Source organism: Monodon monoceros, unplaced genomic scaffold, assembly GCF_005190385.1.
Source record: "Monodon monoceros isolate NGI ecotype Baffin Bay Population unplaced genomic scaffold, NGI_Narwhal_1 Super_Scaffold_18, whole genome shotgun sequence".
Taxonomy (NCBI): domain Eukaryota; kingdom Metazoa; phylum Chordata; class Mammalia; order Artiodactyla; family Monodontidae; genus Monodon; species Monodon monoceros.
The window spans coordinates 107669291-107690055 of NW_021703774.1; the positions used below are offsets into that span (position 1 = coordinate 107669291).

At 37.9% G+C, this 20765-nt stretch overlaps 1 protein-coding gene across 2 annotated transcripts in view; it reads right to left on the reverse strand.

The window, feature by feature from the left end:
• The window catches only part of PRKACB (protein kinase cAMP-activated catalytic subunit beta), a 142515-nt gene extending 122194 nt beyond the window's left edge, over nucleotides 1–20321 (reverse strand). Inside the window, exon 1 of one of the 2 annotated variants that reach the window (XM_029227696.1) lies at nucleotides 20020–20321. In XM_029227696.1, coding sequence (XP_029083529.1) covers nucleotides 20020–20065 — 46 coding nt within the window. In that variant the 5' untranslated portion in view covers nucleotides 20066–20321. The remainder of the gene's footprint in view (nucleotides 1–20019) is intronic. The other variant, XM_029227701.1, reaches the window with a different exon arrangement.
• Nucleotides 20322–20765: the final 444 nt, after the last annotated feature.

Below are 20765 nucleotides of genomic sequence, written 5' to 3' on the forward strand. Positions count from 1 at the left end.
TCTAAAAAAATAAATCTACAAGAATACCAGTCTCAACACTTTTCAAAAAAAGAATGAAAACAACCTAAATGCCCAACAACAGGAGCTGCCTTTTTAAAGACAGTACATAATCATACAATGGAACACTAGTATTTTGCTAAAGCAAACAAGGAAGGAAAAACCAAAAGTTGTTGGGATTGTGGAACAATGAGAACTCTCATATGATGCTGACAGTAACGCAAATTGGTACAACTTCAGGAAACTATCGACTGTATCTATTAAAGCTGAATGTCCACAACTAGATATATACTCAATAGAAATTCATACATATTTTCACCAGAATACATGTACCAGAATGTTTATAGCAGCACCATTTATAATAGCCCCCAAATGGAAACTTAACATATACCAACAACAGAATGGATAAATTATGATATACTCAAACAATGGAATACAATACAGCCAAGAGAACAATTTCTAACTATACTCAACCATAGGGATGAATCAGACACAAAAGAGTACCTACTGTATGACAACATTTATAAAACAAGCAAAACTAATTAACGCTATTGGAAGTAGGAAGAATGGTTACTATTGAAGTGGAGAGTTAAAAAAATTAGTTCTATACATGTTATTATTTCAATAAACTTAACAAACTGAATGTTAAAAAAATATTCCCTACAGAATAACATCTGACTGCATGGAAAAATTCGTGCTGTAAAAATGAAAAAATACAAAACAAAGTATAAGAATGTATACTTAGATGGCAGATTAGGGTAATGGTTAAAATTGCAGGCTCTAAAATCAAGCCTACCTAAATTTGAATCCCAGTTATGTGCTGTTGGGCAAATTACTTAACTGCTTCAGTTTCTTCACCTGTAAATGGTGTTAACAAAAGTACAGACCACACTGGGTTGTGAGGTGGATCAAATAAAATAAACCAGGTTAAAGCACTTATAATAGTGACTGGCACGTGGTAAGTACCATACTATTATTGAGTTGGCCAAAAACTTCCTTCAGCTTTAAGTAAAAATAAGAGACACATTCTTCATTTTTACCAAGAACTTTATTGAACAACGTATTCACCCTTTTGTTCCACTACCTTCTGCCATTTTTCAGGCAACTTCATAATTCCATCTTCCCAAAACTTTTAATCTTTTTGACCAAAGAACTGTTCCAGGTGCCTTTTACAGTCTTGCAGGGAATTGAAATTTTCTCCATTAAGAGAATTTTGTAAAGACCAAAATAAATGGAAATCCGAAGGTGCAATGTCTGGTGAATATAGCGGATGAATCAGAGCTTCCCAGCCAAGCTGTAATAGTTTTTGTCTAGTCATCAAAGAAACATGTGGCCTTGCAGTATCCAGATGGAAGATTATGCGTTCTCTGTTAACTAATTCCAGACGCTTTTCATCGAGTGCTGCTTTCAATTGGTCTAACTGGGAACAGTACCTGTTGGAATTAATTGTTTGGTTTTCCGGAAGGAGCTCATCATAGGGGACTCCCTTCCAATCTCATCATATACATAACATCACCTTCTTTGGGTGAAGACCAGCCTTTGGTGTGGTTGGTGGTGGTTCATTTCGCTTGCCCCACGATCTCTTCCATTCCACATTATTGTACAGTACCCACTTTTCATGGCCCATCACAATTTGTTTTTAAAACAGAACACTTCCATTATGTTTAAGTAGAGAATCGCATGCGGAAATACGGTCAAGAAGGTTTTTTTCACTTAACTTATGTGGAACCCAAACATCAAAGCGATTAACATAACCAAGCTGGTGCAAATGATTTTCAGCGCTTGATTTGGATATTTTGAGTATGTCGGCTATCTCCCGCGTGGTATGACATTGATTGTTCTCAATTAATGTCTCGATTTGATCACTATCAACTTCAACTGGTCTACCCAACCGTGGAGCATCGTCCAGCGATAAATCTCCAGCACGCAAACTACTTTTGAGACGTTTGATTAGTCACAGCAACTTCTCCATATGCGGCACAAATCTTTTTTTGCATTTCAGTTGCGTTTTTACCTTTCTTGAAAAATAAAGCATAATATGCCGAAAATGTTGCTTCTTTCTTCCATCTTCAGTATTAAAATGGCTACACAAAAATTCACCAATTTTGATGGTTTTTCTATAAACACACACTGATATGACAGCTGTCACAATACAGTCTAACAAAATTGTTTTGAATGAAGTTAAAGACAAATAAACGCTACTAGAGCCATCTTATGGACAAACCAAACAAAAGTTTTGGCCAACCCAATATTATTATAATCCCATTTTTGTTAAAACTAACCCATATATTTTTAAAAAGGATATATTGAAGAAAAAAATGTTAACTGGTTATCTGTGAATGGTGGGATTCTGGTTGAGATTTTTCTTTTCTTTTTATTATATATAAGTAATGGTGAGTAGAAAATTTCCCGTAATTGTTATTAGGAAAATTCATTTGTTGAAAGAAATGGTTGAATACACTCACTCCAGGTTAAAAAAAAAAAAAAGCAAGTGTCAGTGCCTGGGTTTTCTGTGAAAGCAAGAAGTTTCTCTGAATAATGAGGTGGTGGGAAGGAATTAGATGTTCCAGAGAAAAATATCCAGAAGGGAGAAGTGACCAGGGTAGCATTCTGTTCTAGTGAATGGTCAAGAAAGAAGACCTCTAATCAAGAGTACAATCAGAAGGACATTTGAGAAAAACTTTAATGTCTCATGAGTACTAAATTGTTTACCTTTTGGTATATTATATAAATGATCCTGAATTTCCTTTAAGAAATTTTCAGTCAGTTGTACTTTGCTAATAACTAAATGCTTTTGCGTGAGGGATTTCTTTTATGAAACACTCAGAGGAGAAGATCCCACTTGAGATATTTTAAACTAAGGAATAGTACCCAGCTGTATCTCAGATTCTATCATTACTCTAGAATTAAATCAAGGAGGTATGCTAACCATAACTGTCCAACTATCAATGTGAGGTAGTAGGGAAAAAATGTACATTACATGGAAAACCTGTAGGTGCGGACAGGTTTGCTAATAATGGAAAAGAGGTTCCAGGGGGTCCTCTGGAAAGAACAGGGACATAGGCAGTTTAAAATGTGATTGAACTTGGGCAGGTGATAGAACTTTTCTGTATTTCAGTTCCTTCGCATGTGTTTCAGTTGTCTATCACTATGTAACAAACACCAAAACTTAGTGTTAATTGTGAGCATATTTTGCTCACAATTCTGTGGTTCAAGAATTTGGTCAAGGTACAGTAGGAACTGCTTATCTCTGTTCCACAAGGTCTGGGGTCTGAGCTGGGTGACTCAAACAGCTGGAGGATAGCTGGAACAGCCCAGCTGAAGTCATACATCTGGCATCTCACTTCTCACTGCTGGCTGAGTCACTCACTCATCTGGCTTCAGTTGAAGGCTGGGCTGACTGAAAGGGCTAAGAAAGTGTCACTCACTTGTCTAGTGCCTAGGTGCTACTCCATATGGCCTATCTCTAACTCCCTCTGTCCCTCTGTCTCTGTCTCCCCCCCCCCAGCCTCTTTCTCTCTCTCACTGTCACTTTTCTCTCTTTCTCTTTCCAAGTGGCTAGTTGGGCATGCTGGTCTCAAAATAGTCAGACTTCTTACATAGCAGCTGGTTTCTATAAGAGCACAGGCTATTAGACCTCTTAAAAGCATAAGCCTGGAATTGACCCAGCATCACATCCACCATATTTATTGCTTAAACAATCATATGTCTAGCCCAGATTAAAGGGAGTGAAGAAATCAACTATGCCTCTGGATGGAAAGTGTGGTTAAAAATTTGCAGCCATCGTTACTCTGTCACAGTATCCTCTGGCCACATATTATTTACACTTCTCCATTTTCAAAATACACTTAACCCCTCCCAAGGCCCCCCCAAAGTCCCATTACAACATCAGCTCAGAGTCCAGGACCTAGTCTAAATCAGGTGCAGATGGAGAGAAGGCTCCTCAAATCCAGTTTCTTGTCTGCAGCTCCTCAGGTATGATTCCTCTAATTTGACGACCTGTGAAGATGCAAGCTATCTGCCCAATACAAACCCAAAATACAATGGTGAGGCAAGGAACAGGAAAATTGCAAGGGACACTACCATTCAAAAAGGGAGAAAACAAGAGGTACGTAACAGTCATTAGTCAATAGCAAGTCTGAAATCCAGTTGGGCACAAGTCACCAGTTCCTTGACTAGTCCTGGAAGTGGTTCTCCATATCTCTTAGCTCTACTCTCTGGCTTCTTGGCTGCATCCTGAGTCATCCTTCATTTTCCATAACAAATGGCCTATGTTTAGAGCTGAGTAGCTTCTCAGCCTGCTTCCTTTCCACAGGAGGTTGAGGGCGCAGAGGCTTCTTTTCATTATGACTTCTCTCTGCCCCTTTCAATCTAAGTGATACAGTTCCTTTTAAAACCCTAGATTTCATGTTATCATATTATAATCAACTCCAATAGACAAAAGCCATGTTCACATTTCTCTCTGAAAGGCCATTCTCTACCTTGGGCCTCATGTAAGGCTGCTATAGCAGGGGTTCCCAACCCCCAGGCTGAGGACCAGTACCAATCCAAGGCCTGTTAGGAACGTGGACGCACAGCAGGAGGTGAGCAGCGGGCGAGCGAGCGAAGCTTCATCTCCTGCTCCCCATCACTCGCGTTACCACCTGAACCATCCCCCCCCCAACCTCCCCCCACTGCTCCATCTGTGGAAAAACTGTCTTCCATGAAACCGGTCCCTGGTGCCAAAAAAGGTTGGGGACTGCTGTGTTACAGGACAAAGTCCTCATTTCTAGAAACCCCAACTGTCTAATTGACAGGGTCTGTAAGACACACACTTAAGATTCTTATAAGCCTTTTTAGTCTAGTTGAAGGTCTATGATGTAGCACTTTAAATCCTCTTCTTAGTAAAGGATCTTATGGCATTTTAAATTGTATTTATCAAAAGAGGATAAAATGGTCAAGATACAAATAAAAATTGCCCCAAAATAATAATAATAACTGCAGGCAGCTTTCTGAAACCCTCCTTCTTGCACCTAGTAATCTAAAGAGAGTTATCTCTTTTATCAAACAATAGTTCTCTTGTGAATTATGTAGGCCAATGCTCCTTATATTTATATAGATTAAATTCCTGTTAGAATTCAATGCTAAATTTCTGTTAGAATTTCAGTGAATTCGGAAGAGGTTCTATACTATATACTCCCTTGCCATGTAAAAAGTGCTAAATTTTATGCTCAAATATAATAACGAGCCTCACCATCAGTTTTCTGGTTCAATCTTAATCTACTTTATTTTGAGGGTGCTGTTTATTTTTAAAATTTTACTTTAAAGACAATATGATTTATGTATATGCCTTCTATCACAAAACACTTGAAATCTTTTTTGGCTGCGGTAATGGCGGTGGGGGGTGGATGGTGTTGAGGAGGTACCAGAGTGATTAATAAATAAATGAAGGTTGAATAGAAAGTTCCATTTCTTGCTTAGGAAAATGAAAAGCTCCCCCCACCCTCCACCCCAGGGTTAAAAAAGAAAAAAAACAATGTCTGTGATGATCAGTTTTATGTGTAAACTTGGCTAGGGTATAGTCTCCAGTTATTCAATCAAACACTAATCTAGGTGTTGCTGTGAAGGTATTTGGTAGATGTGATGAAAAGTCCACAATCAGGTCACTTCAAGTAAAGAAGATTATCCTAGATAATCTGGGTGGGTCTGATTCGATCAACTGAAAGGCCTTGAAGAGCAGAACTGAAGCTTCCCTGAAGTCAGCCTGTGGACTTCAGCTTCAGCCTGTGCCTGAGAGTTCCAGCCTGCCCTTCCTGACGGCCTGCCCCATGGATTTTGGACTTGCCTAGCCAGCCCCCATAATCAATAAGTCAATTCTTTGCAATATATCTCTTAATATATAGCCTATTGATTCTGTTTGTCTGGTGTAACCCTGGCTGATAGAGTACTGAGTTTTCTACCACTGGTAAGATTATTATGCAAGATATAAGTAAATAAAGTAAAACATTTACAGATTTTTTAGAAAAGCAGCCAATATGGCATAGTGGTTAAGAACACAGACTCTAGAGTCACACTGCCTGGGTTCAAATCCCAGCCTGACTACTTACTAACCATGTGGCTTTGGACAAATTACTTAGCCTCTTTGTGCCTAAATTTCCTCTTGTATAAAATAAGAGCAATCATAGTTCCTATGTCAAAGGGTTGTGAAGATTAAGTGGGTTATTATACATATAGCACCAACAACAGTACCTGGCACCTAGGAAAAGCTAAGTAATAGTCTAAAAAGTGATATGGTAGGTAGACAGATCTTCTAAGGGCTCTTTGGATTCTAGGACAGTTTCAAATGTACAATTTGTAAAAGAAAATTATCATTACCATGTTAGGAGAGCAGAATAACTAGTGATTATGAGTAGAAGGCCTAGAACAAATTGACTAAGTTTGCATTGCACACGGCTCTGCCATTTAACTGTGTGACCTTGTTAAACTTCTCTAAGCCTTAATTTTCTTACTAAAAAAAAAGTGATGATAATAATAGTATTTACTAATAAGGTTATGGTGAGAAATAAATGATGTAAGCTGCTTTATGCAATTTTTAAAGTTTTGGTGGATAACGCTAAAATTTCCCACTGAATTTTTATATCTTTTTATTCTTGATGATCCTGAGGTTATGAATATGTCAGCTCCTTATACTCTAATATAACATTACTCCAGTAGATTAATTTGCTGTTTCTAGTTGTCCATTAACTTGCAATTCAGACAACTTGTTAAAAAATGTGCCCAATCTATACACAAAGTGATTAAGGATTTCCCTTAAAAACTATAGCTGCTATTTATTGACCATCTTCTAGGTGCCATGAGAAACACATCATATACGATTCCTAAATCTCACAACTCAGCACTATCTCCATTTTGCAGATTAGGAAAGATTTTGGAAAGTACCTGTGTGAACTGATATAAATATGCTGTAACATCTATTATTATTTCTTTGAGAACCCTTTTATTACTTTCTAGATCTCAGTGTGATCCAGACACCAGGTTAATAATATTAAGTGTCCAGGCAAGTAACCTCTGATCACCTAAGTAGCTAGCTTCTAAATTCTCAAAGGCTTTTCAGGTAATTGATTTTTTAAAAGGGGGAGGGGAATAATTCAATTCCTTTCTCAATTAGATAAATTTAAATCAGCTGTTAATAAAAGCTATAGTTCCACAGAGAATAAGAATACATTCCCATTTAACTATGCAAGTATGAATATTTTTAAATTCAAGAAGAGATACATATTTAAACTGAAGTATATTTTAATCTACAGAATATATAAACCAACATGATCCCACTTGGTCTTTGGCTATCACTATTAATTGAAAACTCATGCCACTAAAATACATTTAATATATTGCCTTTTTATCTGAAAATTATATTGTTAAATTCTAAATTTTTTTTTTTTTTTTTGCGGTACGTGGGCCTCTCACTGTTGTGGCCTCTCCCATTGCGGAGCACAGGCTCCGGACGCGCAGGTTCAGTGGCCATGGCTCACGGGTCCAGCCGCTCCGCGGAATGTGGGATCTTCCCGGACCGGGGCACGAACCCGCGTACCCTGCATCGGCAGGCGGACTCTCAACCACTGTGCCACCAGGGAAGCCCTATATTTCTTATATTTAACACTACAAATAAAACTAGGCTATTGTAGTTCATTTAATATACATGTTTATTTAGTATGCATATACTCCAACCTTTCTAGTTTAGTATCTATATTCACTTAATATATACAATTACACACTACCCTATCTTAGACACTTACTTGAAAGATTATACCCTAGACCCATTTCATTCTATCCTCTCTCTGACAACCATCTATCTATCTTTTTAGCTCACTCACTTTAATATCTCAGCTCCAACAATCTTCAGACCTTATCAAGGTCTCCAATTCTTTTCACTCTACTTCATATCCTTATATCCTTTTTCCTCCTTAAAAGCATAAATCCCAAGGCCAAGCATTATGATCACCTCCTTGCACACACTTTTAGTCACTTGCCCCTCTCTCATTTTAAGACTTTTTTATGTTGTTATATACTGATTTACTTACAGGCAGACCAAGTTTTCAAACGTGTTGTATTCTAAAAGCTGAACTGCATTAAGTGTAGGTTACACTCTCTGCATCGTGACTATAAGTAACTATAATACAGCAAGAAGAGGAAAAAAAGAACACTTTCTCTTTTTTTTTTAATCCTGGCTTCACGTTTTATCCAACACAGATTTTAATTACCTGCCTAGCCACCAAAGGCAACTGAAATGGCCACGTGTACAGTAAGTCATAGGCCAGTTTACTTTAGGTGAGAGATGAAAAAGGGAAGAAAATGTAGTCAAAAAGCAAAACAGAAAGTTAAAGAAAAAGGGGTGCACATTGTTATAACAAATGAGAAGACAGGTTGAATATAAAAAAAGAAAAATACACAATTGCATAAGGTTCCTGGGAAAGCAAGAGAGGATGGGATCCAAAGTAATGGTAGAGGGGTTGGCCTTGCAGAGAAAGATGTGTGATGTGGTGGGTTTTTAAAATATGTCAAAAATTCTTTGAACTCCTTCCATCAAAGGGTGGAATCTAATACACCTTCTTCAAATATGGACTCATCTCAGTGACTCACTTCTAACGAACAGAATGCAGAAGAAGTGACATTGCTTGACTTCTAAGGCTAGGTCATAAAAGGGGATACAGCTTCCACCTGGCTCTTCTCCCTCTCCCTTGGAACTCAACCACCATGTTATAAGAAAGCCCAAGCCACGTGTAAAGGCCACCTGTAGATATTCCAGCTGAAAATCCCAGCTAAGGTTCCAACCACCTACAGCCAGCACAACAAGGAGACATGTGAATGAGCAAGTCTTTAAGCGATTCTAGGCCCCAACCTTTGAGCTGAGCTAGTTGTTGTCAAACAGAGATGAGATGTCCTTGTAGAACTCTGACCAAAGTGCCCTTTCCTAAGCAAAATAAATGTTGTCATTGCTTTAAGCCACTAAACGAGAGATGTGATTTAACAATAGATAAATGGAATAGACAACTCCTCTATTATAACAGAATAACAAGATAAAGTTAAAATATAGGATATCTGGATGTTTGATATAAGAAGTTGAAGGGGTTCTTGTCTGATACCTTTTATTTTCTTTGCGAAATACGAGGCAAGATCATTGCTTAGAATGAGAGACATAATGGGGATTTCAGAAGTGTAAAGAAGAGAATGAAATAGAAATTGTAATGAATGGGAAACAGAGTTAATCAGAGAAATGTTGTTCAACTGTCAAGTCATGTTGACAGCCCATTTGAGGTTGAATTTATAGTGCCCCTTCCATGTGGCTTTCTCCAGCAGTGCTTAGCTCCTGGCTGAAAGCACTAAGAAAGCGCAAGTTAAGTTTATCAACTGGACTTCTGTAAGGAAGGATGTGATAAAAAGAGAAAAGTGCAAAGGATTTCAGGGACCATGTAATCTAAACTGGTTAAGAAAAAATGAAGCGAGAGGTTCTAATGAAGAATGATCATAATGGGAATATTTAAAAAGCAAACAATAAGGAGAGGACATTGTAATCAGAGAATGACATGCCTACAATAGTGATTCTTGCGCAGTTAATGAGTATGACAAGGTTGCTGGTGAGACTGGCTATCTGAACTGAAGTGAAGAGAAGGGGATAAGGATAATATGGTCAAGGAATTGAGATGCAATGATAATGGATGAGTCATCACGCAGAAGTTAAAGCCATCAAGGATGAATACAGGGCTTACAATATAGAGAAACTTTGTGACCCAAAGTTTTTGATGAATGAAAGTAAGTGAGCCAGAGATTGGTAAATGACAGCAACATAGACGAGGAACATGGTGATACAGCTGAATGGTATAGGTCTTGTCTTGGTCTGTTTGGGCTGCTATAACAAAATACCATAGCCTGGGTGGCTTATAAATAAAATAAATTTATTTCTCACAGTTCTGAAAGCTGGAAATTCAAGATCTGGTGCCGGCAGATTTGGTGTCTGGTACCAGCCCACTTCCTCATTGACAGCCATATTCTCACTGTTAACCTCACAGCTGAAGGGGCAAGGGAGCTCTCTCAGCCTTTTTTATAATCCCATTCATGAGGCTCTGCCCTCATGACATAACCACCTCCCAAAGATCCCACCTTCAAATATCATCAACTTGGGAGTCAGGATTCAACATATGAATCTGGGGGATACACAAACATTCAGGCCTCAAATGAGGAGGGTTTTTTTAAGAGGTTGGGAGCATAACAGTTTTTCCTAATCTAATGTCTTCCTAGCTGAAGCCTGAGACCAATCTCTCCCTACCAATTAAAAGTGATATAATTTTGACATATAAATGTCGAATAAACTACTATGTGCTAAGAAGAGAGGGAAAGAGGTACCCTCTTATCAAATAAATCAACTACTAGGCCCAAATAGTCAATATATTACAGAGAAAGTACCTGCTAACTGGGGAGCGGGGAGGGTAAACATTTCTAAAAGAAGCTTGAGTTTTTTTATCCATTTAATTATCCATAGTTTTAGCTTCCACTATGAGCTGGGAACTGTGTTTGGGGGATATCTACCTAAACAAGGTAGATATTGTCTCTGCCCTTACATATCACAATGTGTAGTAGGAGAAACAGCTGAGAAATCAATGTTAGTATAAGTGCTAGAGTTACAGATGTAAACATCTCCAAAATGGACTCAAAACCAATTTCTATTTAAGTCAGTTACAGTCTATTTCCCAAGATGATCTCAGAAATTCTATACTTATTCCCATATAAACTCCTATGTTGTATTTTCACCCTAGTATCAATCTCAGGCACCTGTGTATCATTGTACATTTTTATCATAAATATCTGAATGTATCTGTCTCCCAGCTTAAGGATAGGAACTAAGTCTTACATTTATTCTCATATTTGCATTTATGGACTACCACAATGCCTGGTACAAGGTAGGCACTTACTAAGTACTGATTGAGAATAACTTAAGGATTGAATGAATGACAAACAAATGACTATTCTGTCTCTGCATCATTCTATCAGTTGAATTATAGCTTATTTAGTAACCTCAAGACTACAGCCTAAAGAGAGATTCATATTCTTCCCCAGTTTAACCTTTCATGGCTTCTATACATCTAGGGAGCTGAGCTAGGACAGGATCCTAGCTGAGCTAGGATTGGAGGAGCTAAATTAGCAGAATTGGCTCTTAGAAAAGAAGCTAAGTAATATCTGTATAAACACTTTCTTTCAATTTTGTGGCTCACATACCACAACGGTCTGCTGATGCTATATGGTCTTCTACTTGAATAAGTGGAAATTGAATACCCATTAAGTAGAACCTTAAAATAATGAGATCTTAAGACAGTATCTTTGATTTTCTGAGTCAAAGTCCAGATGGAGAATACAGACTTGCCAAGGACTCATAGGTTTAGATTCAACAGTTGTTTTACTAGAAAACAAAAATTTCAGAAGTCATTGAAAAGTTAACATTAAATGAATAGTAGGCAACAGGGAATACAACCTTAAACCATAGCCATAAAGCCTGGGACTTTACACCTGTAACAGCAAATCAGCTAAAGATATGGCATTTACATTGGATTTTATAAGGCAGCCCTAATGTCAAATGTGCTACTGAATTATCCTTCATTGTGAACTGTCAATTAGTTCATTTCTCTCTTTAAAGGAGTCCCCTTTTTTCTTTTCTGGCCACGCCACGCAGTATGTGGGATCTTAGTTCCCTGACCAGGGATCAAACCCGTGCTCCCTGCAGTGGAAGTGCAGAGTCTTAACCACTGGACCACCGGGGAAGTCCCAAGTAGTCCCAAATTTGATTCAGAAAATTTTCCACACAGATACAGAACATTACTGAATCTAACTTATATTATAACCAAAAAGTAAAAAACCAAATTGTTACTGCAGGAAATACTCTATAATATACTTCCTACAAAATTCTCATGATTATGCATTTACTTGTCTAAAGCTTCCACTAGACTATGAGCTACATGAAGACAACTCTGTATCTCCTACACGCCCCCCCCAGAAATTAAAAAAAATGAATTATAATGGATTGAAATATAAAAATTTAAGCTATACCTCCATCTCTAATTAAGCAAGTTAAGTTATACCTCTATATTTAAGCAACTTTTAAGCTATACCTCCATATCAGGGGAAATAATTTATTTTTTGCATTATGGTAGTAAACCTCAATATTAGCAAGAAAGAGGTCTACTAATACTGATGAGTCTTTTTGAAGCTGTAAGGGGCTGAAAGGGTTACAAGACCTATAAAAAGAATAAAAGCACATCCAGCAATTTTTAAGTTGATAAAAATACTAGCTGAATTTGTAAGCACAAATGTTTTTACCTTTAAACATAAATAATCAGTTAAATATATTTATTCTCTAATCCAAGTTTATGAAGGTTTCACTGTACTTCCTTTTATTTGCTCTACAACTAGCTTTTATAAGTTTTGAGGAATAGCCCATGAGTTCTAGTGTTTTAAATTTAGGTGAATAATGCCAGATTTTCTCTGTCTATACTATTTGGTTTATACACTTCAATCGTGTAGCCCTAATCTTTCTAGAATGAAGAGTTCTGGGGGTTTTTTTTTGTTTGTTTTTTGGTTTTAAGTTTATCCTCATACAATAGACCAATTCACTTACTCCCATTAGCTGCCCTGATCTTAACTTTCTCCAGTTCTGCTATAAACAAAACATCATAACTACACATAATACGTTAAGGATTTTACACTAAGAGTAGACTGTTTTATGTTTTGTTTCTAATACACTCCCTTGATGACCAACATTTAAGTGGTCCCTTTACCTACAGCAGAACATGAAAATATCTTCAAAGATCAATACAGTGATTCCAAAATTTGTTTCTTAGGCCAAAACTCAGAAGCTATCGTTCTTTAAGTACAGATCAAAAATTTCCCCTAAATAAATTACCTTGTATTTGCTCACACTGAGGATCATTTGCCATTTCTCTACCCACATAATTCTGTAAGACTCCTCTATAATTTATTCCTGTCTTGCTACTTTTAAAATATACCTTCTTTCTTTTAATAAATATATGGGAATAACTGAATTATAAAGCTGGAAAAGGCCACATCCTCTTTATCAAATTCATCCTTCTCAATTTTATAGTACAGCTTGGAGGTATTAAAACACTTGTCTAAAGCAAACTAATGGAAAGAATTAGAAAAGAGAATTTAGATTTTTCTTATTCTAAGTTCATATTCCTACTATTAAGTCACATTTTAACTTTTTAATATCAATTTTAAAGAACGCTAAGGGAAGAATATTGATATTTACTTAGTACAATATATGTTGGTACTATATTTTACATGTTTTTTCCACTATTCCACATGACTCTACAAAACTCAACAGCATATAGGATGCTTACTTTAATTATAAAAGTAACATTTTATCTGACTTTAAATTATTTTGTTTCTTTAAAAGTTACGCTGTTCTCATCAGTGCTTTGGCTTTTACTTTTTTCAAAACAAAGAAGCTAAACTTTTAGTGGCTACAGTTCTTAATTTATAGAAGTCATGTCAGATGTCATATATAGTTTTATAGCTTCTAAACAGCTGGCCTTAAAAGGGGAGCAAAATGAGGATGAAATTTGGAAAAGATCCTTTGACCATCCAAGGTCATTCTTTCCCTCACAGCTGGGAGAATTATAGACAATCCACACATAAAACAACCAATCAGAAATCATTTTTCAGAAATGCCATAGGCACCCTGAGTTCAATATGCCCCCCCAAATCTGTTCCTCCCCTTATATCCATTTCCTAACTCCATTACTGGCATTACAACCCAGCCACCAAGACACAGAAGCTAAAAACTTGGGAGTTATTCCCAATTCCTCCTTTTCCTCATTCCCAACATGCAATCAGTACAGTACAGTCTGCTTATTTTTAGTTTCCAAATTTCTCACATTTCAGATCCTTCCTGTATCCCTACCTCTACCACCTTGATTCAGACCCTCAAAGTCCCTCACTTGAGAGAGGGAGCCTTCTAATTGACCTTCCTGCCTCCAAACACTTCACTTGTTCCATGGTGACATCTTCACATTACCACCAAAGTAATCTCTCTAAAACCCAAATTTTATCATATCTTTCTCTTATTTCACAGTAGCTCCCTAATGTCCATGGGATAAAATTCAAACTCTTTTCATGGTCTCTGTCCATTTCTTCAGTCTCATCTTTCATTGTACAATCTCCCCTCTTCCCTACCACGAACCCCATCCTCTATCATTTAGTCATAATGGACAACTTACTTTCGTCCCTGAATATGTCATGCTGTTTCACCCCTCTGTATCTTTGCTCACTCTGTGTGCTCTCTCTACTCAGAACATACTTCCTCCTGTGATCCTGCTGTTGAACATTTACGATTTTCAATGTTCAACTCTAGGCTCACCTCATCTTTGCAGTCCTTTTTGAACTTCACTTCCCCCCACCTCTGTGGAAATGACCATACTTTCTATTGGTTCCCCCAGTGAACTTTTACAAAAGCATTTGTAACAGGTTTTTTTTTGTTTTGTTTTGTTTTGTTGTTTTTCATTAAGTTGTTGACATGTCTGTCTCCCCCTTCTGAAACACAGGTACTTTGGAGCAGATACTGTATCCTATTCAACCTTTATTCCCATAGACTTGCATAAAGTCTGTCACATATTAGGAACTCAATATGTAGAATGAATGAACAAATGAACAAAGAAAAGAACAATACAGGGACTCTTGAGGAATATTTTTTAAATTAAGATAAAATACTCCCAATAATATGGTACTGACCTAGGTATATTTACCTCCTATAAGTTCCACATTTTCCTATTTAACATAGTTTTTTTCCATTAAAAACCTAAGATTTATTCCCTTGAGGAAATGTGGACACATATGTGTACTAACATTTATTATCACATAGCTATATAGACAATTTTGTAAATTATACTAATTATTTTATTAATTTAATGGAATATCAAAATGACTTATGGTCAACTCCTTACTATCTGAAAGAATCTTAATAGCTATGTTGGCTTACCTAGTATCTTTTCATCTGCTGCTTCTGCCACTTAGCCATGGCTTACTTCTCTAAACTGGCTTTCATGCCTCTAATTATCCTGCTGCTGGCAATGAAAAGCAACAATCTGTTTATATCCTAAGTAGAGGACACTGGCCAGGAGAATGGGAAAAATGGTTCCTGAGCAGGAGGGTAATTTTACACAGTAGACGATCTGCACAAAATGAATCAGAGAATCATGGAACTGTATGAGATAATATGTATTTATCATCCAAATAGTGTGGCTGTTTATTTTCACTTTTTTTTCTTTATTTTTTAACCTAAGGAAGACTACTCCAAAATTCTTCTGGCAATCTATTAAAATGGAATAAATATCTGTTGCTGATTTTCTTTTAAAAAATATGATAATTGAAAAGTTTAAAGACATAAGATATGAGATCACTGAACTTGTTCCTAATCAACATTTAAATCTATAAAAATTTTCAATAAAAATGTATTCACTGGGATTCAGTATTAAAAACTAATAAATTCTAATTGTAGTAGAGTCCAATAAGGAAATTAACTTTGTACCTAACTTTACAGATTATACACAAATTACTAAACTATAATAATCTGCTCACTAGATGTATAAATGCTTATTCAGAGGAAATACTGAAGAAATAAGTTAATTTCTACTATGAAAAAAGACAAATACAGCATTTTGTTCATCTGTACAAACTCGTGAGGATCCACAAATTACCAAGATGATGGAAAGATGGGTTGGCGTTTTTATTACATGTAAAGACAGCTATGCTCTAAACGTGTGGTGCCCAATATACCAAACACTAACTGCCACATGTAGGCTAGAAATTCAGTTTATCAGTTGCCCAGGTTACATTTCAAGTGCTCAATAGCTGCATGTAGCTAGTGGCTACCACATGAGACAATATAAACATTTCCATCACAGCAGCAAGTTTGATTGGATAGTGCTATTGTAAACCATGGTAAAATGCAAATTTCCAAGTACTTTTAAAATGGCAATATAAGTTCAAAAGTAATTTTTCAATTGGCTATTTCACAGAAAGGGAAAGTATACATTTACAAATGAGAAAAAAAGGATTAAACACAAATATTAATGAATGCTTTAAGTATATAAAATTAATTTTCTATGGCTTAATTTGAAATTATACCACATTGAATCTGAAAAGACTTTCAAGGTAATTTAATCCTTCATCCTCAATTTACAGAAATTGAATCTAGAAGACAGTACAAGGAAAAATTAACTCTTTCATTTAAGATATCTACTATATCCAAATAAAGATACTATTGGAAACCACCAAAATTTTCTATAATAATAAACAGATTAAAATGAAGTATAAGCTATTCTGTGTATCTTAGAATCAGATTTTCCATTGGGTACAGAGGCTGTTTGCACAGTGGTTAGGATTTCAGGTTCTGGGGTTAACCTGCCTAAGTTCAAACGTTACTCCCTGACTTACTAGCTGTGCAACCTTAGACAAGTCATTTAAGCTCTCTGAGCCTCCTTTTTCTCATCTATAAAATGGAGAAATAACTAAACTATATCATACAGTTGAAAAGATTAAGTGAAATTATGCATGCAAAGTACTAGAGAACCTGGCACATAGTAAGCCTTTAAAAAAATGCTAGTTTTTATGAAACTTGCATTTTGGTTGAAACTAGTCTACTGGTGACTTTCTTTAACTTCCATTCATCTTCAAAAGTTCTTAAGACAGAGGGACTCTGGAAAACATTCAAAACTCATTATATGAACACTGGCTTACAGGTGGCTCTACCACTTGCAGTCATGGGAGAATCTGCATTCAAACCTCTACCAACACTTTACCCATAGGTCTCAACACCTTGGCGCTAAGAGTGTAACATAAAGCCCCAAGCAACATGTGGTGGGGGGTAGAGGACATCTAATGTTTGTTTCTTTTTTAATGAAATAAACAAACAAAAAGCCCCTCCTAGGCTAAAACAGGTGGCATCTGTTTTTATGTTGGGGGCTGTGAGTAAAGTAAAAAGTGGGAGACAGGATAAGTAAAACAATTTTGAATGACAAGTTTAAAATTTCTCAGAGAATTGTATGCTCACTTATTTTTCTAAAATTTATACTTCTGCATATTAGCTGAAGTTTAAATAACTACAGTCAGATTTTGAGACACATATTTTTTACTAGAGTAATTTTTAAAAAATACACAGAACAGGTATATAAAAGTAACAGTTGCTCTTTCATTAAGTTTTAAGACATATCAATACAATTTCCTAGTTCACTACAGTAGAATAATAGGTACCCAACTTAATGTGATCTCCAGAAACTGTGGAGATGAAAATGAAATCTCCCCAGCTTTCAAGTATTACCCCAGAAAATGTTTTATTCTAAGTGTAGAGGGATAGATTTCAATAGAGTACAACATAAGCACCAGATGGTCAAAGCTAACTAAGACCATTCTCAAATATTTTTATGCCCAGCTTCATTCTTCTGGAATATTTTTAGAACTAAGCTCCAGAGTCACCTGTATGAGGCATGGGCCAAACCTCAAATCCTAACTGGCCTGATATTTTTATATCATCATTTCAAATCAAACATTTTCCTATTGGTAGTTTTCAGAGTTTTAAGTTCATTTTCCATAATGTTAGCACTTGTCTTATTTTGCTTTTCACTTAACTTTTATATGTACATTTTCTCTCTCACACTAGATAGTAAAATTTCTTGAGCTTTTACTTACAGTGTCTCCATATGAAACTAATACACTTTGTAGATATTTTGAAAATATTCGTATTAATTGATTATTTAGTGATACAGTATGGAGTCAGGGCATCAGATTCTATTCCTTACTCTGATATCACGAATAGCATGATCTCAGCTCCAGCTTATTCAGAGGTCAGGCACTTTGGCTTTGAAATGGAATGATTACACAGGCTGATCTCTAGAATTACTTATATTTCTAAAAGTTTATGCTTTTATGTATCAGCTGAAGTTTAAATAACTACATTCAAATTTTGAAAGGCATATATTTTCAAAAGTAATTTTTAAAAACTATACAGAACAGTTAGGTATATGATGGTAAAAGTTGTTCTTTCATTAAGTTTTAAGATATATTGATAAAATTTCTTTGTTCACCACAGTAGAACAGCAGCAACATGCACCTGATAACATTGCTCCAAATGAAATTACAAACTGATCAACATGTGACACTTGCAATGATTGTCCCAATGAGACATAGCTTGCTATTTTATCACTTCACAACATTTATTCAAACTACTATAATGACCTTCAGTTTCCATAAATAAACTTATATAAAAAGCTGGCTAACATACTTAAGAACTAGGCTATCACTAACAGTTAAAGCTTAAGAAAGAATTTATTCATAGGAATAATTTCAAGATTTTTTGATAAACATCTAAAGTTTCCTTTCTGTTTCCTGTAAATATTCCAAGATTATCCCATAGCTACGAGCTTCAAATTAATACTGTCTAGGGGAGAATTAGTTTGGTAACTTAATAATGGAAACATATAAATCACAAAAGAGTCTACTATTACTGTTAAAAATATAAACACTGTACAGGCCAGCACTTGTTAATAAAAATCACTGATATGATTCCATTACCAAGCACACTCTTTGTAATACAATTAGCACATGTTTTATCTTTAGCTTTAAATTGAAAAGGAAAATAATGAAAGGCACAAGTAATTCTTTACTTTCCGCATTAATACTTTTTGTACAGTTAGTTACTACATTTGCGCAATTAAAGAAAAAAACACTAAAATTCTACCTCTATATTGGCTTTTTAAAATCTCCATATCACATATTAAAGACATTAAACTTTTCTGGAGCTCCTGAAAATTAACACCAAAACTTTATTGGTGAAACACAAACCACATAATCTGATCTAACTATTCACATTAAACAAAATGAATGACTAGATATTTCCCAATCGATTCTGCTTTACTGATACCGAAAAAAGCTATTTCCTTCATGCTAAATTATGAAATTAACCTAAAACATAGTAAAAACATAGAAGCATTAAAAGATACTATTTACACAAACTGGAATAAATTCATCAGGCATTCCCTCAAGTGCTGAGATGTCATTTACTCCCGGTCACACAACGAATACTATTTGTTTTCTGTTTATCCTGAATTATCAAATCTGAGTTGAACCTGGCAAAGGCAAAAACCATCCAGACTGACTGACGGATTGATTGATAAATAAATAAATAAAACCATACAGCCATACAGAAATTCACGACTTTTTACTGTTTGGTGTAAAGTGTAGAGTGCCTGCACTTTCAGCTCTCAGAAGAAATCCACCGTATTCTGGAAGCACTTCAATTCAGAGTGACCTTTAAGTTTTATAGACATTGTAGCAAATTCTTGCATGTCTCAAGAAAAGGCAAACCTGCCTTGCTTTTTTCTCTAATGGTAAAAGTTTTTGTTTACTCTTATTATATTTTCCACTCCTAATCTGAAAAGACGGAGGATCTCTAAAACGTAGTTGCCCACTTAGGATTAACCTCACCTGCGGAGGACCAGACCCGCAGCCCCTCACCTGATGATAAGGTTGGGATGGGCCCAAGTGATGGAGGGAAAAGAGCCAACTCTGCTCACAACACTACCTGTGGCTCCCAAAGAGGGGGCCCGCGTTTTGGGGGGGGGGAGCGAGGGCTGGGATGGTCCAAGAGACTTCTTTATCCGGACCATATTTGGGGAAGCATCTAAGTATGGGAGACCCCCCCACCCCACACCCGGCGCGCGCTCTAGTGAAAGACGGAATTGCAGGGACCGCTCTCCTCCCTCGCCCTCTCCATCCGGCCCTCGGCGCTCAGCCCTCGCGCCGGAGCTGGGGGGAGGGGGTGGAAGAGGAAGGGAGCGGGTCCCCAGGGTCCCCTCGAGTGGCTCCCGGCGGCCGCTGCGAGGCCTGGACCGTGTCAGCGGCCTCCGGGCTCCGACCGGGAGGGGCGCTCGGTGCCCCGTTCCGGCCCGCCCGGCGGGCCCCCAGACCCAGCCCTTGACTCACCGCTCTCCACCTCGCTGCCTTTCTTGGCGGTCGCCGTGTTCCCCATGACTGAGACGATGAAAAGAAGGGGTCAGGGAGGGAAAGGGGAGCTGGGGCCGTCCCCGCCGCTCCACAGGCTGAGGCAACTCCAGCTTCTGCACCCGTCAGCGCGGTCAGTGCTCTCGGCGCTGGCGGCCGGAGTGCGGGCGGGAAGACTGGGCCGGTTCTGAGGCCAAGGCTTCAGCAAACTCTTCAGCCCCGGCGGCAACAGCGATATCAACGGCAGCAACGGTGGCGGCGGCGGCGGCGGCGGCGGCTGTGGCTGGCAGACACTCCCCCTTCCCCCGCCCCGCCCCCCCTGCGCGCCCCCCGGCAGCAGCGCGCCGGGGCCCCGACCCTGTCCCTCTTCACCAGCGGGCGCGCGCGCCGGAAGTGACGTGTCGGCCGGCTACAAGGGCGGCGGGCTGAGGGGGGCCGAGCCGGGGGCAGCGGGCTCGGGTAACCTGGGCTGGCACCTCAGCGGCCCACCGAGCCGGGACGTGGTGGCCCGGACTTGGTCTCGGATGCCCATCCTCAAGATCTGGGAGGCGGTGTGGGGACCGTTAGCTTTGAATAACCTGTCGTCTCTCAGCCTGGCCTCCCCCACGCCCTGGAGGTCGCACGCGAGGGGAGCCCCCTGGTTCGCGCCACTGGGCTTTGCGGACTGGTCAGTATCAGCCGAGGGAACAAGTTCGTCCCTAATCCTGATCGTGGTTCCGAGCCTGTCT